The following is a 20,771-nucleotide window of genomic DNA, read 5'->3' on the forward strand; positions in this document are numbered from 1 at the left end:
ACTAACCTTAACGGTTACACTTTATTTTAAGGTGTCATTGTTACAGTGTAATTATATATTTAAGTACTGAGTAATATTAATTAACAACATGTAGGGACACTGTAAAATAAAGTATTACCACCTTAACCACACCTCAATCCTAACCCTAACTCTATAGTAGTTAATCATTATTACTCACAGAACTGTAACACAGACACCTTCAAATAAAGTGTAACCTAATTATAATGTATTGTTATTACTACATGTAACAACAAGGACACTGGAAAATAAAGTGTTACCTAAAGGTTTTTTTTGCAAGCATATTTCAATGCTAGATGCAATAAACATTAACTTATACTGAGCAATGCGTTAGTAGTATGAAAGGCAAAATAGGGAGCATTGAAAATTTATCCCAGAACATGTCTAATCATGATGACTATAATTCTTGCAAGCTATCACCATCTGAAACCGTCATTATACAGTATTGCCACCGTACTGGTACACTAACAGTCTGAGACTAAAACACAAATAGATTTAAAGATACAAAGCAGTGAAATTACGAACTTTATTATCAGCATTCCGAAAACTCATTACCTGGCCGTACTGCAAAGGTAATGTGTGTGTGTGCGTGTGTGTGCGTGAGAGAGAGAGAGAGAGAGAGAGAGAGAGAGAGAGAGAGAGAGAGAGAGAGAGAGAGAGAGAGAGAGACTTTGATCCTCCTTCCTCATCATCACCTGGCTCGGATGCTTGTCTTCTTCGGTCCTCCTTCACTCAGCGCACTACAGGATTCAGACTACAGCAGCTTCACAAAGAAACTGAACTCGATAGTGTACTGTACACACACACACACACACACACACACACACACACACACACACACACACACACGCTGCAACTGAAGAGCAACAAGAGGTATTTGAGCAGCAGCGGGTATTTTCCACATGAACACTGAACGGCAGACAGCAGGAGCCGGACGCCAAAGTGTGTCGCGTGTTTAGGACATTGAGGACTATACTGCGACTTCTCTGCTTTCTGCCTTTGGTTTCTTTCAGTCATAAATCGATTGTGTGAAGAATATGAAGATGTCTCCCCCGGACAGGAGGAAATACGCGCGTGATCTGGCGCTGGAGATCGCCATCAGACTCCTGCTGTTCGGAGTTTTCGTGTAAGTACACTAGGCTATACCTGCATTTGCTCAATGCAAGATAGTGGAAAATATGACGCGCTAGTTTACACATGACTTAGCTAACCAAGACAACCTTCCAATATTTGGAAATAAATATAAACATTTAAACACAGCAGCATATCACGGTATATAAGACTGATAGGGTGTTTCATCGACATCCTTTCCCAGGTTTAAAGTTTTGATAGGTTATCAAATGTATTTGAAATAAACCATTAGGCTACTATAATACATTAAAAAAAAGTATTTTTAATGCATTGTTAATGCATTATAATATTGTTCTTGTAAATAATTATACTCACACACAGATATATCTTAATATTTTGGCTGTTCATAATTAGGCTATAATATTCTTAACCATGAATGGGTTAAGTGTTATAGGCTAAGTGAAGTTACAATTATTTATAAAAAATAAAAAAAATTGTACGGGATTACAATTTATAAGATATGGAATGCATGATAATGACTGTAGGCTTCAGGTGTTACCAGGGAGATTGAGGTTTCTCGAGATGCATGGTGCAAAGGCAAGCACCGTCACAACCCGCAGAAACAACAAGAAGATGAGAAACCCTGTCTATAGCAGGAGACAGTCTTGCGCTCAGTGCAAACAGGTTGTTGGAGTACAAGTTCATTCAGGGATTTCTGATAGGAAATATACCTTTTAAATAAATTTATAAGCCTGTGGAATTATAAGAACTGAGCTGACTGAGCTGATGTGCTAATGAGATGACTTACTTTGATAATATGGAATGATAATTATGATAATAATAATGGAATGAGATGCTTGGAGGGAAATAAAGCCTGAGACTCTCTGTGGTTTGGCTAGATGTAGTCTCCTGCCATGCTAAACAATTCTCAGTTTCTAGAAATCTGTACTGCCAGCTCACAGAAATATAATCAGCCATGCTTTTCATTTTATTCTGCGATTTGATTGAAATCGCTGCAGATGTCCAAATGTCCAGATATGTGTGCATGCCTTGCTGAAATTTATTGTGATGTTGCAATTTGAAGAGGAACATTTGGAAGTGTGTGCTTGTGTCTGTAGTGGGGGAATAAATGTGATGTTTTAGACTTGAGGAAAGCAGGACTTATACAGTTAACTTAGGACTAGAGATTGAAACGGTCTTGAACGAGGAAACGTTACACAGAAATATCTCACATATCATAGAATGACAGCAGAAAAAAGGCAAACGTTTCAGGGTTGAATAAAGGGCTTCTTGGCTGGCTAATGTTGATGATGATTGTACAGTAGTGTTTACTAAAACAAGCATCACTATTACTATACGCATGACTCATCCTGCAACATTTATGCTGTGGGCATTATACATTTAAGAAGGAACCCAAGCCATCTCTAGAAACCAGAAAATCATTTGACATTCTAGTTTGTGGCAAGACGTGCCACACATTCTTCACATCAAGTTTTTACTGTGGTGAATTGACATTCAGTTTTGATAGTAGCCTTCTTCATATCACATATCCAATAGAGTAAACTTGAGTTAGCATGTTTATATGATACCTGTTATCTTTCCTGGCACTTGATTATTTCATAACTGCCAGGTGTTGTCTGTTGCAACAAGAATCCATTGAAACCCCTCATTGTCTTCACAATATGAGTCCATTACTAGCAAAGCTGGCCTCCAAGCACAACATCTGCTGTCTGTCAGCGATTCCTTGACTGGCCCAGATTTGATGTGCCCTGAGATATCAACCATCAGGAGACGACGTGCCTTCTGAATGCAGATCACCAGATATCATGTTCATAGTGAAGCTCAGTTGTGTGAAAAAGCCCCCAAAAAACCTTTTTTGTAAAAAAAGAGAAAGCAAGCATACATATTAAAGCATATATTTAAAGGGATAGTTCAACTAAAATGGAAAATTCTGTCTTCATTTACACAGCCTCATCCCAAACCTGTAAGACTGTTTTCCTCTGTGGAACAGAGAGGATGATATGCATGCCTCTTCATTGTTTTTCTTTCTTTCTTTCTTTCTTTCTTTCTTTCTTTCTTTCTTTCTTTCTTTCTTTCTTTCTTTCTTTCTTTCTTTCTTTCTTTCTTTCTTTCTTTCTTTCTTTCTTTCTTTCTTTCTTTCTTTCTTTCTTTCTTTCTTCTTTTTGTCCACTCAATGAAGTCATTGGGATCCAATGTTGTTCTGGACAATTTTAACAAAATGGACATAACATTTTTGGGTAAACAACAGTCATTTGAAGTTTGCAAAACTTAAAAAGTGAAATGAACATACCATATTTTATTAGTGATAGCTGCTATTTACACTAAGTTTAAATAGCAATAGATTATATTTACACAATGTAAATATAGCTGTATTTTTTATACTTATAAATAGTGCAGATACTATTTGCACCTCAGTGTTGTAGTACATTAAACAGTATGCAATAATAACATAGAGTGTAAATGATTATATTTATTGAAATTATTAAATTATTAAATGGATGACGCCTTATTAAGACAATAAAACTCTCCCTACCCCTACCCCAACCCATGGAAGCTTGTTTTTGCCACTGAATAAAAAATAAAAAAGGTAATTGCAAGTTTTTATCTCACTATTCTGACTTTTTCTCACAATTGGGAGTTATATAGTCAGAATTACATGAAATAATAATAATATCTAACAATTCTGACTTTATTTCACGCAATTCCGATCCTATATGTAGATTAGTAGAGCAAGTTCGGCAAAAGGCAGATTTGAACACGGTTTGATTTGCATCAAAACCCTCTGCCATGCACCTTTACCTCTACACTATTGCTGCGGTTGGCAATCCTGTGACTTCCGTAATTTTGTCAGGTCCAACCAGTCGTCAGTGGGTGGAGTTAGTGTAAATAGCCTCTGCCAACAAGGAGGGGTTTTTGCACCTTGTGTGAATAGACAGTAACCTAAATTAATATATTTAGGTGGATTCTGTGAGGTGAAATAATATTTTCTGACTTGAACAAAACCGGCTAATTTGAATGTTATATGCCAATTTTTCGTTATACCGTTATAGTTATATACATACTTCGACTTTGATAAATTTGAATAGATAGCAGCTTATCTCATGATCCTGGAATATTCTTGTTGACTCCTGATATTGCATATTTAGAGGCCTACAGCGCAGATGCACTGAACTCGATAAAATCCTTCCCAATAAGGTTGGAACTTCAGTTTGTTCAGAGAACCCCTCTTACACTATTTAAAGTTTCAATTTGACTTTATTGAAAATCATTTGAAGCAATCTATACATGATTTACTGAATGTGCTCTGCTGTGTGAATAACAATAAAGATCACTAAAATTGTCTCATATTTAAACATCCATCCTTCCATCTATCCATCCAACTTACCCGATACCAGTTCATCTAATATAGTGTGATGGGGAGCACTGCAGCATATCCTAGCATATCTTAGACTGAAGGCAGGGAAACACCCTGGACAGATGGCTAGTCTTTGGCCCTTTTTACACCTGGTATTAAGATGCGTTTCGACACTAAATACAGGTGTAAATGGGGTCTAAAATGTTTTGAGCTTGTCCACTTTCAACCACTTCCAGAGGTATTCGACAGCGCATTCAACCGGATTGTTTTCGTAGTGTAGAATGTGTTCGAACAGCCACAAAAGACTACTGACCTGACACATAATGCATAAACATTAACATTTTCATTTACATAAACATAAAAGTTTTCTCTGGTAGTGTTCTGTTCATGTGTAAATTGCGTGAGCTTATTTCGTCCATTAGTCCAGGTGAAAATTGTAAATATTTCCCTGTCAATCTTGTTGCTATGATGAGTTTTATTCAGTGAAAACTATTTGACTTAATTATTTGCTTAAAACAACTATTGCAATTTTGCTAGACACTCTAAAGGGAGATATTTTATTTAACAAAATCCAATGTTCAAGAACTACAACGAACGACTTTTTTCAGAATCTTATGAAGTCACAATATTACTAATTTAAATAATCTGTGCCCATGGGATACACAAAAAAGGGGACGAGGCCTCGTTGAGCTGCACTAGAGAAGATGAAGAGTGTTGCTGCTATGTTGAAGAGACGCTCCCACCCAACTTCTTAAAGGGATACTCCACTTTTTTTGGAAATAGGCTCATTTTACAACTCCCCCAGAGTTAAACAGTTGAGTTTTACCGTTTTCGAATCCATTCAGCCGATCTCCGGGTCTGGCAGTACCACTTTTAGCACAGCTTAGCATAGATCATTGAATCGGACGAGACCATTAGCATCTCTCTCTAAAAAATGACCAAAGAGTTTCGATATTTTTCCTATTTTGTAATGATATGACGCAGCGCCTGAAAATAGTCCCCAGCTGGACTCATTGGTTACCGAGCTGGGGACTATTTTCAGGCACTGGGTCATATCATTACGCCTGCTGCACTCATGGTACGGCAGTAAAGTTTCTTGATTATTACGCAGGAATGAGAGTATAGTTCCTAGCCATATCAGAGTTGTAAAATGAGCCTATTTCCAAAAAAAGTGGAGTATCCCTTTAAGGCGAACAAACTTAGAGTGCTTAAAACTATTTTTTAACACTGTTCCTGAACATTTTAACCCTAACATGTATCTGTGTGCTCCACATTTTATGGAGAACAGCTTGTTTTCTGTTGCTTTTGTAAGCTCTCGCTTTTGAAAGAGGGTTCACCGCTCCTTAGGAAATTTAACCATGGTTTTGTTTCCTATGACTGTTTGTATTACCTTAGTTTTATGACAAATATCCCGATTAAATGGTGGATAACATTTATGACGTATAAGAAAATTACAAAAAAACATACCACTCTGCAAAGTCCTGTGCATGAAATCTGTTCTTCATGATCCTCTTGAACATTGAGTAGACATGATCCTCTTAACTTCGTTAACATTGTCAGGGTCTGAATCGGGCTCGAATTGGTTTGAAATTGACACCATCCTTATCCAGAGTTACACTAGACAAAAACCTGTGGTTATGGAGGGGTGGCACATTTCTCAAACACTGGTAACCAATCACCGCACATCTCGTATTTCAGAAGGAGGGGCTTCATCGAAACAGGACCTAGACAGCTCGTTTGAGACAAACTGGGGAAAGAGGTGCTGTAATAATGTAAAATATGTGACAAATATGTTTTTGAACACAAAAACATTAAAACATATTCTAGTACACCCCAAAAACAAAATCGAGACAAAAAGGGCATAATAGGACCCCTTTAATGTTCCTGATCTACTAGAGCATCAAATGAGGCCTGAAGGAGCAGAAAGTCCTTATTCTGGAACATGCAGATACCTAGAAGTAAAGGTTTGCTTGCTGGAGCTTGAAATTGCAATCTGGCTTTTACTTTCATTCTTTGTTTGTTTATTTTAGATTAAATTGTTGAATGTTTGCTGGTTCCCGCCTCTTTCTTTCCTGAGCCTTTAACTGAATTACAGATTCACTGCATTATTTACTCCCCAGACCACCACTAGAATACTGTACCTTTAGCTATGTTCTGAACACATCCACACATTATGGAAAAAGATTATGCATCTAACTATCATGATGTTCTGGTGAAAATCTGAAACAACTTTTGGATACAATGGAAAAAGAAATGGCACTGCTAAAAAACTGGTTTGATTCGAATAAATTAACATTAAATATAAGTAAAACAAAATGGATTATATTTGGTAATCGTTTATCGAATACAATAAGTAAATTAAGGATTAATGAAGTTGAAATAGAAAGGGTGTCAGCTATTAAATTTCTTGGAGTAATTATAGACAATAGATTGAATTGGAAGCCCCATATATCTTATACTAAGAACAAGATTTCAAAGTCAATTGCAATATTATATAAAGTTAAAGATTTCTTAAATGAAAAAATATTATATACTTTGTATTGTTCCCTTGTTCTTTCCATACATCACTTATTGTGTGGAAGTATGGGGAAATACATATAAAACAAACACTAATTCAATATTTATGCTTCAAAAAAGAGCCATACGAATAGTAAAGAAAACCATCTATAGGGAGCCAACAAACTCCCTTTTTATTGAACTAAAGGCTCTAAAGTTTAAAGAAGTAGTAGAACTAAAAACATTACTGATCATGTACAAAGTAAAAAATCATCAATTGCCAGAAAGTATCCAAGGGTTGTTCACAGAAAGAGAATGCCAACATGACTTAAGGGGAACTTGTAGATTTAAAAAGAATACCAACAAAACCAATGCAAAATACCACTGTATTTCAGTTAAAGGTGTAAATCTATGGAATAGCTGTCATGAGGAACTAAAAAAATGTGGGACACTTAATAAGTTAAAGAAACTATTTAAAAAAAATGCACTGAAACTATATGAAACCATTTAAAGAATGAAAAAAGCTGCTTTTGTTGTATTTGGATTGTGCAACGGTATTGCATAGGAACTACTAATGTTTTTGTATTCTGTTTATATTTGTTTGTCAACATTATAATGATGTAAGACAATAATTATTTTTATGTTTATTTTTTATTAAAAAAATGAGAAGTTTCACAAAGGGTAGGCATTATAAGCAAGAGCTTCAGCCTACACCTGTTTCAGACTGCTGTAAAAATGCTGTTGTTTGTTAGCTCAACTGTGTTGTTGAAAATAAGTTGTCTGTCTGTCTGAAATAAACTAAACTAAACTAAACTAAACTAAACCAGAATCATGCATGCATCCATTTGTATGTTAAAAGCTGCATTTGTGTTTCAGCTATGTTATACTGAAAATAGCTGTCATTAAGAATACTTATTTCTCTGAATAAGTATGAAGTGGATGTGTTGCAGTTTACATAAATGTTAAGGTTTCAAACTTAGCTATGAATGGATTTGGATGGATATTTGTGGCCCAAAAACACTGTTGATGATGGTTTAGTTAAAATTCCAGAAAAAAAAAACACGATTCTTTGGTCGCAATATGACAGAACGTCACTTTGCATGGTGTCAATCATCACAATTTCAGAAGTGAATCGTGTTGCTTACACACAGAATGATAATTTAGGGGACTCACTTTTTGTTTGTTCTGAAGGGTTGTGAATTGAGAAAAAGCTGACTGCCTCAATTTTTAATAAAAGACATTTGGTCCCATTAACAGAACTGAATAATGGGTCTGCAAGGCTGGATATTCCAGTGTTCACATCATCAATCAAGGATAGAACATTCTGGACTCCGCTTCTCTTAGTGCAATCAATCTGACATTGTTGTGCCGCCTTCAGTTTTTTTTAGATCATCAATGCTCTTCCACAGGGTGTCCAAGCGCTCGTTGTGTCACACATCAGCACTGGTTGGTCATGTGGTGCCGTCATGCTTCTCTAACAGCTTTCACAGTTTATCAAGTTTCTTTATTCGAAGACGTTATTCAACACCCTAAGACTTATTTTGTATCTCTTATAGTATATTGTTGTGTTATTATTTACTGTAAACCTTTTATCTTTTTTGTTTCTGGATTCTCCAAGAATCCATCAAGACCTGTTCTTGCAGATTAGCTAGTCTGTTTCTCATTTTCTAGCTCCACTAGTTTTTTTTTGTAAAGGATCCTTAAATTAAATGTATAGTTTATGAAATCTAACTTGGCATTTATTAAAGTGCAAATGAGACATAAACAGGTTTTGTTTTCTCTAAGGCTTTTCCAAAATTAAATCTCAACAAGAGACAGATTTATGCTCCGAGACAAACATGAGAGGTAGCATTTACATTGTCGCTAGGGGTAGACACAGAAATTAATGACTCTGTCAGAACAGATTTTTAATTTAGACATCTTAGAACCACAATACAATCTAATATTGAAATAATTATTCAACTTTACTTTTGATCCATTCAAAATTCAATCTTACTTTTGAAATATGGCAGAAAAAGGCATTTTGGACAAATGTTTTCCAGTGAATAAAAGTATGAGCTTGTGTGCTGTTTATATTTCTGTTCAATAATACTCCTGTTGCTTTAATAGAATCCATGCTGTTGGGCTATTTTATTTTATTTTTTCATGAAAAATATCATTACATAAAAAATAAAATAAAAAAAAGGTTTTGAATTGCGTGGTATCTGTTGTAAATGTAGCAATATTATTAACGTCATTTTGATATGGGATATATATCTTGGGGGGGGGGGTGGAAATGAAAATCATTACTCAAAGTGCCTGTGTATACAGTAGTGTGTCAGCGCAGGATTTTAAAAAAGCCCTCTTGATATGCTTTGACAGATACAATTTTCTCTCCTTTGTTTTTAGTTGGAGCAAGAAGTTCGTGTGGGACATAATGAATAACTTGGCCTATTTTAATAAAATAACCTGCAGTCCAGGGGACCGGTGTCCTGCAGACTTTAGTACCAATTTAATACCAATTTAACCAACCCTTGTGTAATTTGCAAGTGATTAGGCTTGTTTGAGATGCCTCACATTGAAAGTAGAGAAAATTATATGAAATTAATAATGTAATATGTGCATTTAAGAAGGACAGACACCACTACTCATAGAAGACGGGCATAGTGGGATTCATGTTTATGTGATGATTTGCTCTTGTCGTGGTCGTATCTCTCTTAGTGTTACTGGATCTTAGTGCTGCATTTAATACTATCAATGTCAACATTCTTTTGAATAGAGTCAAAAATGATGTTGGCATTAGTGGAATTGCATTGGTATGGTTCAAATCATACTTATCTGACCATTACCAGTAAATGAAGCGATGTCATATCGATCACAAGTTCAGTATGGCGTACCACAAGGCTCAGTACTAGGACCGTTGCTGTTCACTCTGTACATGCTACCCTTAGAAGATATAGGAAGCATGGGATTAGTTTTCACTGTTATGCTGATGATTCTCCACTCTATATTTCTTTGCGCCCTGTCGAAACATACCAATTCATAAAATTAACGGAATGCATAGTTTATCTGAAAAATGTGATGATTTTGAATTGTGTGGTATCTGTTGTAAATATGTAGCAGTATTATTACCATGAGTTTTTAAAATTATTACTCAAAGTGCTTGTGTATACAGTAATCTGTCAGTGCAGGATATAAAAAAGGCTATTGCTTATAAAAGAAATTTCACATGCAAAATCCAGTAATTTCAAATAGAAATTCAGTTTTCAGTAATGTTCAAGTTGGTAATGCTAATTCATTGAATGACCAACAGAAAGCTGCTTGGTTTAAAAGTGACTTTGGTGTGAGCTGTGCTTTTTACATCACTACATTATTGACAATGGACAGGAAATGTTACTGAAATGTCTCTAATGTGACCATATACCTTTAGAGTCAGTATCCATGCGAAATCCTTGTGGTTGAGTGGTTGATTTGTCACATCTAAAAGTGTCACTGTTGGGATGCTTTAGTTTCTACTCTCATTTTCTCAGGTCCACACCGGTGTGTGTTTCGAATAGGGCAAACCACGGGAGACTGTTTTGCTTGCTGCCAATTCCACACAAAAACACTCAAACATGTAGTATCAAAGCTTGTTCAGAGGCTTTTCAGGTCGGATATATTATTGTATTTTTCCCAGCACAGTGCTTGAAGAGAAGCAGAGAGAGAACAAAAAGCATAAATCATCAACACATTGAACAGCGCATATGATAAAGTTGATAGATTTCTGGAGCACCAACCCGCTGTCTGTGTGAGTTTCTATCACATCTGACGACTACATGATCACTGAAGAGGATATCTCATGTAAAAGATGTTTTCAAGGTGTTGAAGCTGAAGAAAGATGCTCTTTGTTAGAGGAGGCCATCTCCACAATGTATTTAATTGCTCCATAACATGTTCAACTCATCCAGGTCCCAAAGAACTACACTGATCAGACATCAGGAGATAAAGAGGTCATCACTGAGGATCTCAGTTAAAGTTACAGTGCAGGAGAAGAGTCTTCGTTACAGCCGCTGCTCTTGACCAGCATTTACTGTAAAAAAGAGGAGAGAGACGTAAGAGTGGTTTCTTAGGCTGAATCAGATTTTACTTTATTAATGTTAAAGGGATGGTTCGGAGTAAAATAACCTAAGGTCCTTTGCACCATGACCTCGAGCCAAACACCACCCCAGAAGCCTTTTTTCCCCTTGGTTGAACATTATTACAGTTTTTCTCGATTGCTTAAACACTATAACCAGGCTTTTGAACTAAAATTTCAAAACCATAACGCCATTTATCAAAAAGCACACCCATTTCACTAAACTATAAACACTATTCCCTGTTTTGACACATGAGTCAGATTTGTTGAACTGTCACTGCAAAACTCTACACACAAATCCCTTCATTTCTCATTGCTTAGACCATGTTGTCATTTAGAAAGCACTAGCATTCAAAATTGTTCACTCAAGTCAGCACAGCTTCAGCTCAGTTAGCACACAATTACCCAGGTGGAAACACTAAGAGTCAAAATTTAACACACATCAATCAGAACCTTCAATAGATATATAAAAGGGCCCAAATCAGTTTATTGTGTTTTAGAACAATGGATCCAGAAAGACATGAAGGAAGAGGGATAAGAATGAGGAGGCAAGGACAAGAAGACAAGCAGTCTCAGATGAAATTCAAGTCACTCTAGTTGCCCATGTCTTTATCAATGGTATGACTATGAGGGAGGCTGGGCTACGAGTAAGGCCAAATTTGAGTCACTTTACCGTTGCCTCGAGAACCTTCAGGGAGGTGTGGTGGCAAACAAAATTCTATCACTGAATAAAAGACAAACATTTCCAATAGTCTTTGATGAGGTTTATTTTCTTGCAAGAAAAGACCAACAGTCGTACAGTCAGACAGTGTGGCTGCAGAGTGTGACAGTGAAGGGAGGGCATCCTTTCTCCTTTATAGTCTTGACTCCCAGAATGTTATCTTTCTAGGCAAATGATGGTATTTCAACCATATGTGGAACATTCTTAGATGTATCCATTATTGTATCCTTGAGTGGAGACCCTCCTGTCACGTCCCAACACTCTTTACCATTCCAATACAATTCGAATTCCATATTAGAATATGGTTTGTGTGTGCTCTTTTACTGTCATATGTTGGTCACACACATCTTACTGTAAGTAAAAATAAATAAAAAAAGAGTAAAAAAAAAAAAAAGTAAAAAAAAAAAAGAGTAAAACAGGAAAAAAGAATTGTGTGTGTGTGTTTTGTTTGTATGAATAAAAATGTGCCAATGTATCCACTGGTTGTGTCTTTTGTGATCATCATGTGAAAAGGTTTGTGATGGGGGGAACCACAAGCAACATAACTTACCAGTTTTGGAAATGTTGTTTTGAATTTATTGCACCAGTGTCTTAGACTATGTTGTAGTGTGTGTGTTTGTGAGGGCTTGTGTGTCCTGTCTGAGGGCAAAGTTTGGTTTTTCAGCAAGAGTGAATGGTTTTGAGTGTAGAGCTTCATTTTGACCTGAAAATAGGATGTTTGGAGAATTGGGTGAGACGTTATGGATTTGTGTTTATAGTTTTGAGAATACGAGGCATAGTTTCAAGAAATGTGTTTAAGCAATCGAGAAAAACTGTAAAGTTAGAGCTTATTTAGAGATATCAGCCGGATGGCTTAGTGCAGGCGCTAATGGATCCATGGATGTATCCCGTAAATTACCCCACTAATAATGCCCAGAATGATACCAAACTTCTACAGTAGTACAAATAGGTTCTGTACTCATAAAACGAGGCATTGGAAAGTTTATAAGTACATCAGGAGTTTATTTAAATAACACTTGCCTGATGGCTCATGCTACCGCTAACGCGGACGTCTACGTCACTTCAGTGGTTTGGGGAAAAGCCCGTAACAGTCCTGCAGAAAGCGATGCATAAGGATGTAGTGTAACGACGCCCAGTTCCAGGAATGCACTAATATTTTGTTGGTAGTACCAGTTTGCAACAATTATTAGTTGCAACACTAAGTTGTTAACACTTCGGAAAAAACTCAAAGGAAAAGCGTCTCCGTTTTAAGCGCATCGTTGTTTTGTAAACGTACCCTAAGTCATCTTAAGCCATGCGATACCTTTGTGTGATGAACAGCCCCACTTGTAAGTTAATATTTACAACATTATTTTGAGAGTGTATTTTAGTTTAAGTTGTTACTCACCCTTGTCTGACTTCAGAAGGCTTGGAATATAGTGTGCAAATTGTAATATGGTGCTTTCCCATTCTTTTTAAAACAAGAGTGTCAGTGTCAATTTACTGTAATTTGTGTTCCACCGAAGAGAAAAAAGCCATACCGATTTAGAATGACACAAGGGTCTGTGAATGACTGATATTTCAATTTTCAACTTATCCTTAAAGTCCTTCTGCGCCCAATAGGAGGGCTTCCACTTTGCCAAAAAATCTGCTCGGCCATAACCTTTTGTGATCCAGCGCATTTATCAGTCTGTGCCAGAGCTGTGAAGGAAATGGTCAAACAGTGAAGTGTGCGACTCTCTCTTTCTGAAGACCCCCTTCATCTGGTGACATTTCCTTTGTTCTCCAAATTGGCCCAGAGATATTTATTCAGTCCTGAGAGAATGCGCGTTGAGTTTATTCATGATGAATTTCCAAAGGGACTCTTTGTTAATAATACAAAGGAATACATTTTCATTTTTATGTACAAGGATCCATAAGAAAAGAAAGTAGATGCATTGAGATTCGTTTCAAGGAAAGGTTTTGCTTCAGAATGAAAACAATTTGAGGTGCCTAAACATTCACTGAATATAGGAGATATTTCAGTTATAGAGGGGCTCAGCCGCCTGCGGATTATGGGATGTTTTTTTTATTACAGTACATGTTCACTGGCATGAATAGGCAGCTTGCATAGGGTTTTTTTGAGATTGACAGAAAAGCACAGCGAGAGTGTCACAAGTTAGAAATGAAAAAGTCAATCAGCCGTTAAAATGAAGGTAGTGACGTCTCAAAAAATGTCACAGTGACGTTTTAAAATCTGGAAATGTCTTCCACACCAGCAGACTTATATTCACGGTCCTTATCACTTTAAGACTGCTTCTGTACCTTGTCCAGTATAATCCCAGTAGAGTAAAAGTACAGATTGTTTTCATTTGTGAAAACGATTATCCATTAGAAATTGAGCAGGGGTGCTTTTCTGAAACTATGTTCGCAAGTACCTTCGTTACCAATAGAGTTAAATTTTGCAAATAAAAGCACCATTGGTGTTTATAGGCTGTTGAAAAATATTCCTTTTGACCAAATTCTAAGGCCTCATCCCAGCTATCAGGGAACGCTCTCAGAACCGTGACTGTTATGAGCAAACGTTCCTCCAGTAACATGTTGTCTTCGGGTCTAATGTTCTCAAAGTGCTTGGAGAAAAACATTATTTGTACGTCATTCATAGAAGGTTTTTTTTTTTTTTTTGCTCTAAAACATTTGAGTTAGTTTAGTTGTCTGACATTTTTTTAATTGTTATTTGGGATTTCCCTTGATGTATTCTGACAGCCTCTGTTACAAAAAGAGTGAAACGTGAATTATTAATAATTCTTTTAATAGTAAAAAGTTTTAAAGTTGACAAAACAGTTAATCTTAATTGACTCTTTACCCAATATCTCGGTGTAATGTATTTTCATGCTTAATAGTGTAACATTATTCAAATGAAATACTACTATACTTACTTGACTTGGTCACTTATTTTATGTTAGGTTACATATTATTTAGGATGCTGCGTATATAGGCAGTTGTGATGGGTAGAAAGTGGTGACTAAGGGACCTATTATACTCTATCAATGTCACTTTTCAGGATGGAGGTTAAAGTAAGATTGAAGTGGAATTGAATCAAGGTAACCCTCCATCTGATATCGGACCACATCTGATAAAGAGGGCAATTATGTTGTCACAATCAAGGGGAGTTCAAGGCAGAAACTGAGGAAAAGTTTGATCAGATCCTCAAGTGGAGCTCTAACCCTCCCGGCACAGAGAAAATCACCCTAAACTATAAAATGAGAATGCGTAATAGCTTTCACCCAAGGTCACACAGGTATTTTCTGCAGGAATAGGATCTGTTATCTACTGTAGGTTTGGGCAAACGGGAGTATATGTGTAGTCTGTGGTTTATTCGCTTGACATTTTCATCCTGATTATAAAGGTGCACTCAGGGGGGTCTGTAATACCCGTAGACGGCTATTCGCTAACATTCCCATTAATCTCAATGGCAGATGCTCTATTGGTTCAGGATCCTCCCGAGGTGTGCGGTTTGAAATCTTTTATATTTTCTCATGGGCACTCATTTCTGAACACAATTGTTTTTGAGCCAATCACATGAGCCGTAAATGACTAATCACACATAAAAATAAATAAATAAAAATAAATCCTGGAATGCAATTTAATATTAGTGATATTTCTGTCAGGACCACTATCGTCAAATACGATTGACAATTAGCATACAGTTAGGATTGGCGGTATGGTTCTGTTGTGGGCAAGAACTAGCATGAATAAGAGCAATAACCCCTCTTAGGGTAAACAGAACAGAACCAACATGAATGTATTGCAGATATCATTAATTCATTTTAATGTACAACATAATTCGAGAATTTAGTCTGATTCGAGGGGAATCAGAATACCAAATCCTGACTGAAGAGAGGAGGAGCTGGGGAGGGAGGAGGGTAATTCGCTCCTGAGAAACGCCATATCTGCTGATAATACTGAAGGAGCTTATATATGAATACAGTGATAGGCGTCGTATTCCTATAGGTAGAGGATCAGCTGAGAGTCACTGATGCGAGCTTGACTAACGTGATCTGCCAGAACTGATGTTAATTGCAAAAAATAATAATAATTATTTCATCAGAATAGATGTTTAATTTTAAATTACCATCAATGTAGAATGATGTATTGTGAAGTCACTGCATCTATACCAGGAGGGACTAACAGGTCCATGCTAAGCTGTCAAACCCTGGTTTGCACAAGGTCACACTCCTCCCATTTGGTGCACAAGGTTATTTTTGGTTGCGTCTGAAATCGCATACTCTCTGAGTAGGTACTTGTGTAAGTAATTACTCTGTGAGTGCTAACAACAGTATGGTCTGTCTATATATTATGAATATGTGTAGTGTGAAAGTAATCCGGATATTTGCCATGTCGTCATTATTTCATGTCGTCATGTTGTCACTTCACTGGCATTAACAAATTCTTTCCGGTGGCCTCATGGGATAGTAAAGTGTCCATCGTACGCATACTTAAGAATCTCGCTGGAAGTAGTGAGTCATCCGGTACATTTTGCTTACACTTTTATGAGTAGGGTACAATGGGGCTAAAGGTACACCTTAATAAAAATGTGCTTTTCACTAAAAGTGGTTTGTTTTGTTTAAAAATCTTACAAATGTATGAAAGTGCAAGGTGGACCTTTTACCCCACACACAGGCTAAAAGGCTCAGCATTATGGGGAAAAAAGGCACAAGTTATTTATAAACTAAGTAGCCGAAGTTGCCCACACACTGACAAAATGTAATCAGACCCCCCCAAAAAAAGGTCTATTAAAAATGTATTTTTTTGCATTTTAAAAAAGTGTATTAAAAGCAGACTAGAGAGCAAACGTTTTAGCTCATAGCTTTCTTCAGTGCTCATACGCACCTGAAAAACTGACTTGGCTTTTCTTTTTTTGAGCGCATATTTTTGGTATACAAATTATTTATACAAATACTTAGCTAGAGTAATATGTTTTGAATAATTGGTGCCCTGGACAGAAAACAGCACTGCCTTATTTGTGGATCTATCCAAGGCGTTTGGTTCAGTGGACCATGAATTGCTTCCAAACAAACTTAGTGCTGGTTTCGGGACCAGGGACGGTGAAATGGTTTGGAAAATATTTGGCAGATCGGACTCAGTGTGTTCATGTGGACGATCACAAAATCTGATTTTCTTGATATATCTTAAGGGGTCCCCCAGGGATCCATTTATATACAAGACATTCAAGCAAAAAAAAAAAAAAAAAAACACTTTTATGCTGACAATGCTATTATTAATACACTTGCTCCATCCATAACACAGGCGGTGCAAGAGCTTCAGACTGCATTTCAGTCATTGCAAAGTGCTCTGGTGAGCTTCAAATTGGTTTTAAACTCTCAGAAAACTCATTCACAAGGACTTGATAATCTTAGCATTTTTACATCAGCTGTTGAAAGGGTACCCTCTGACAAGTACTTGGGCATTTGGATAGACCATAAACTTTTATTCAGTGTACATATTGCTAATCTAATCAGGAAGCTCAAAGTGAAGATTGGCTTTTATTTCAGAATGAATCTAATTTGATTGACTATGGGGACATATTATTCATGCATGCAGCCTCCTCCATCTTAACGAGCCTTGATTCAGTGTACGTTTTATTACAAATGCAAAATCCCATACTCATCATTGCATTCTCTATGAGATGGTGAGTTGGACATCACTAACCATACGTAGAAAACAGCACTGTAAATGTGTATCTATAAAGCAATGCTAGGTAAACCTCCAGCTTATCTCTGTACCCTTCGTTCTCTTAGTTCTGGCAGTCACCAGATTCACTCTTCTAATTGTTTGCTTTTTAATGTACCTCAAGCTTTTACAGAACGGAGAAAAAAAAAAAAGAAGCATTTTCCTACCATGCACCCTGGGCGAATTTAAAGGCATCATAAAGAGAGTGTTAATGGAGGCTTGACATTGTTTTTGTTGAGAGGAGACTATGTTCTAATATTTCTGTTCTATTGTCTACATGTTGTATTTTAAAATGTTGTCTGTGGCTGCTACCTTGGCCAGGTCTCTCTTGTAAAATAGATTTTAATCTCAATGAGACTTCCGGGTAAAAAAAAGGTTAATAAATAATAATATCTCATTAATACTTGTTCAAAACAATCACTTAAGCGAAGTTTGTACTATTTCCTGTTTATTTTTGTTCAATAAATATACTGTCATTAAAACCTGTTCATTCAAAAAATACAGGAACAAAAATGATTTTGAAAAAAGTAAAGATTCTGAAAGCATTGAATGAGATCCCATAATAATTTAATATAGCTTTAGAGTAGTAACAATAAATATGATATTTTATTATATGACATGATTAATATCACATTTTTAAATAATTATAAATATGGTGATTATCTCTAAGGTGGACACCCAACTTAATATATGATATTTACCAGCTGAATCTAACCATGTCATGTCAACCAATATTGTGTCTTTATTATCATGTTAATTATTGTATCTTTAGCCCCGACAGCAAGGGGGCCTTTTACGCCAAATACCATACTTTTACATATTGCTGAGCCGAATTTTTGTGCCATCTAGTGGTTTAAAAGAGAATAAAGTCAAATGCGCCTTTTACCCCAGTGAACCTTTAGCCCCGTTGTACCCCATTGTGAATTTGGACATACTACTCGACTCACATACTGTTTTTCACCTATAGTAGGGAAGTATTCGATTTCAGATTCCGCCACTGTTTTGCTGGGGGATATAAAAGTGATCTTGGACTTTACATAGACAGCGATTTGTGTAGATTCAGGATCACACAAAATCTTTTGCTTATCACGGATGTAGCTAGACGTGGTCTAAAAGCCAAAATAACAGCCAATAAACAACCCAGAAAAAAGGAAGCTCTGGTTATAGACGCAGGACGCAGTCTTTGAAGTTGAAAGTTGCCTTATTTAGATCATTCACACCTGATTCAGATCATCATCTGCCCTAAGGGATGCCTTTTTAAAGGACATCAGCTGTTTCTAGGCCACCCATATAACTGGAGTATTCATATCAAGTGTGTACAACATACTTAAACAGAGTATTTGTCCAAATGTATTCATTTCTTTTGGTGTAAAACATTTTCAAAGTAGAAAAAAAAATTGCTGAGTTTACCTTGATTATACAGGAAAGTAATAATCCTTCATGCTTAAAGATGACATGAAAAGGAAGTTGCGATAATCTTTTCTTTCTTATTGTGATGTACTGTATATTAGACTGAAACGTCTTCTGGAACAAGAAAAAAAAAATGTGGCGGGACTTGATTCTGTCCATTGGGAATTGATTGGATGGTTGTGGTTTGCTATTGGTGGATCTCATGAGAGTGACAGGTTGCCCCACCCTCGTCATCAGAGAAGAGAAGAGAAGAGAAGAGAAGAGAAGAGAAGAGAAGAGAAGAGAAGAGAAGAGAAGAGAAGAGAAGAGAAGAGAAGAGAAGAGAAGCTGCAAGAGGGAGGGGAATTTATTCTGATTAAAGATTATGAGGGCACATTAATTAAAAAAATAGAAAATAATAATTATGTGCACGGATAAATCATTTATAATAAATACTGCAATATTCCATGAAAAATAAGAATTGTCAATTTTGATTTTATGGTGACTTTAAGGAATGTGCTGAACCCTCATCTGCCAATGTACTCTTATTCATGAAATATTAGGGCTTGCTATTTTGTGTTTTTGTTTGTTTTTTTTGCACATGTTGAATAATGCATGCAGTTCTGCTCCACTTTTTAAAAAGCACTGAAAACTATTTAAAAAGGCTGACAGAGTAGTGTTCATCCTCATAAAAAGTTTGCTTTGTGTGAATGCTGAAATCATCATGTTTGACTTCCCTATCAGAATTTAAAATCAGCAAAACAACATTACTGAATGTTACTGCAACTGTATAAACTGATGTTACAGGATATAGTCATGAATAGCTTGTTTCCAATGTTTTCTACTCTCTGGGTTCTCTGGGTAAAGACCCAAAAATTGGTATTCCCTGTTGGGGTCATGGAGAGTGTGGTAGATTTTCCCCTTACGCACCTGACTTAGATTGAACCGAGTGTCCTTGACACCTGAAAATATTATACTCAATTGAGTTCACCTCTGAACGCGGGGGTTGACGCCCAAGCGTAGCTATTGTTACCGCATAAATAAAATGCCTAAGAATTATAGTTACCTGACCGCAATCTAACCCCGGCTAAGAGTCTCACACTGAGTCGAACGACGTCTCGCCCCCATCGAGCACTATCACACTATCAGACATTTTATTTATGTGGTAGTAAGGTCTCTAGTGTTTAGCTAAATAACATGTTCTACTAACTAACCTGCTGCGCAGCAATAACTAAACAAACTCCAGACAATGCCTTCGAATATGCTTTAATCACGGCCGGAGGATCTCAGACCAGTTTCAGAGAGAATCCCACCAGAAAAAATAATACAACAGTTTTTATAGAATAGGAGCATGGCAAAAATTACATGAAACATTACTTATTTTCCCTACAATTTGATTGGTTCTTCACATACAAACCCTTCTGTTACTATGTAGGAGCAAACTTAGATCTCAAATCATTAGAAAAATTGAAAAGGGTTAGAAGTTCTTTTGATTACTCAATATGTCATGAGACTATTCTAGATATTGTCTTTTTTGATATTGTCTAGCCAGTATCTCAGAATTTTCCACTGGTTTCGACACAATCTTCAGAGTACATTTTGTTATGATTAGTTTGATATACAGTTTACTATTTTATTCATTAAAAAATCCATCACAAGAGCAGTGAAAAAGAAAATGCTGAATGCAAATTAGGATTGCAACATAAACTGAATAATCAAAATGTCCAATCAAGTTCAACAGTATTTTAATGAAAACTCACTTGGTGATATGACCAATAGTAATATAGTATTTGCCTCAGCATTTGATGTGTTAGGCTGGTAAATCACACTTATGCACTTTTGCACAATTTTACCAACTTTCCATCTTACTGTCATGGAAAGGAAAGAGTGAGGAGGACTCAAGTACAGAGAGATCA

The 20,771-nt window shown here is 36.4% G+C and overlaps 1 protein-coding gene across 1 annotated transcript in view; it reads left to right on the forward strand.

Moving 5' to 3' along the window:
* Nucleotides 1-1,055: 1,055 nt before the first annotated feature.
* The window catches only part of plpp4 (phospholipid phosphatase 4), a gene marked incomplete at both ends in the record, with an annotated part of 135,357 nt that continues 115,641 nt past the window's right edge, over nucleotides 1,056-20,771 (forward strand). Inside the window, one exon of the mRNA XM_081351706.1 lies at nucleotides 1,056-1,144. Coding sequence (XP_081207832.1) covers nucleotides 1,056-1,144 — 89 coding nt within the window. The remainder of the gene's footprint in view (nucleotides 1,145-20,771) is intronic.

This window comes from Scardinius erythrophthalmus (genome assembly GCF_964197995.2).
Source record: "Scardinius erythrophthalmus genome assembly, chromosome: 21".
NCBI classification, from domain to species: Eukaryota; Metazoa; Chordata; class Actinopteri; order Cypriniformes; family Leuciscidae; genus Scardinius; species Scardinius erythrophthalmus.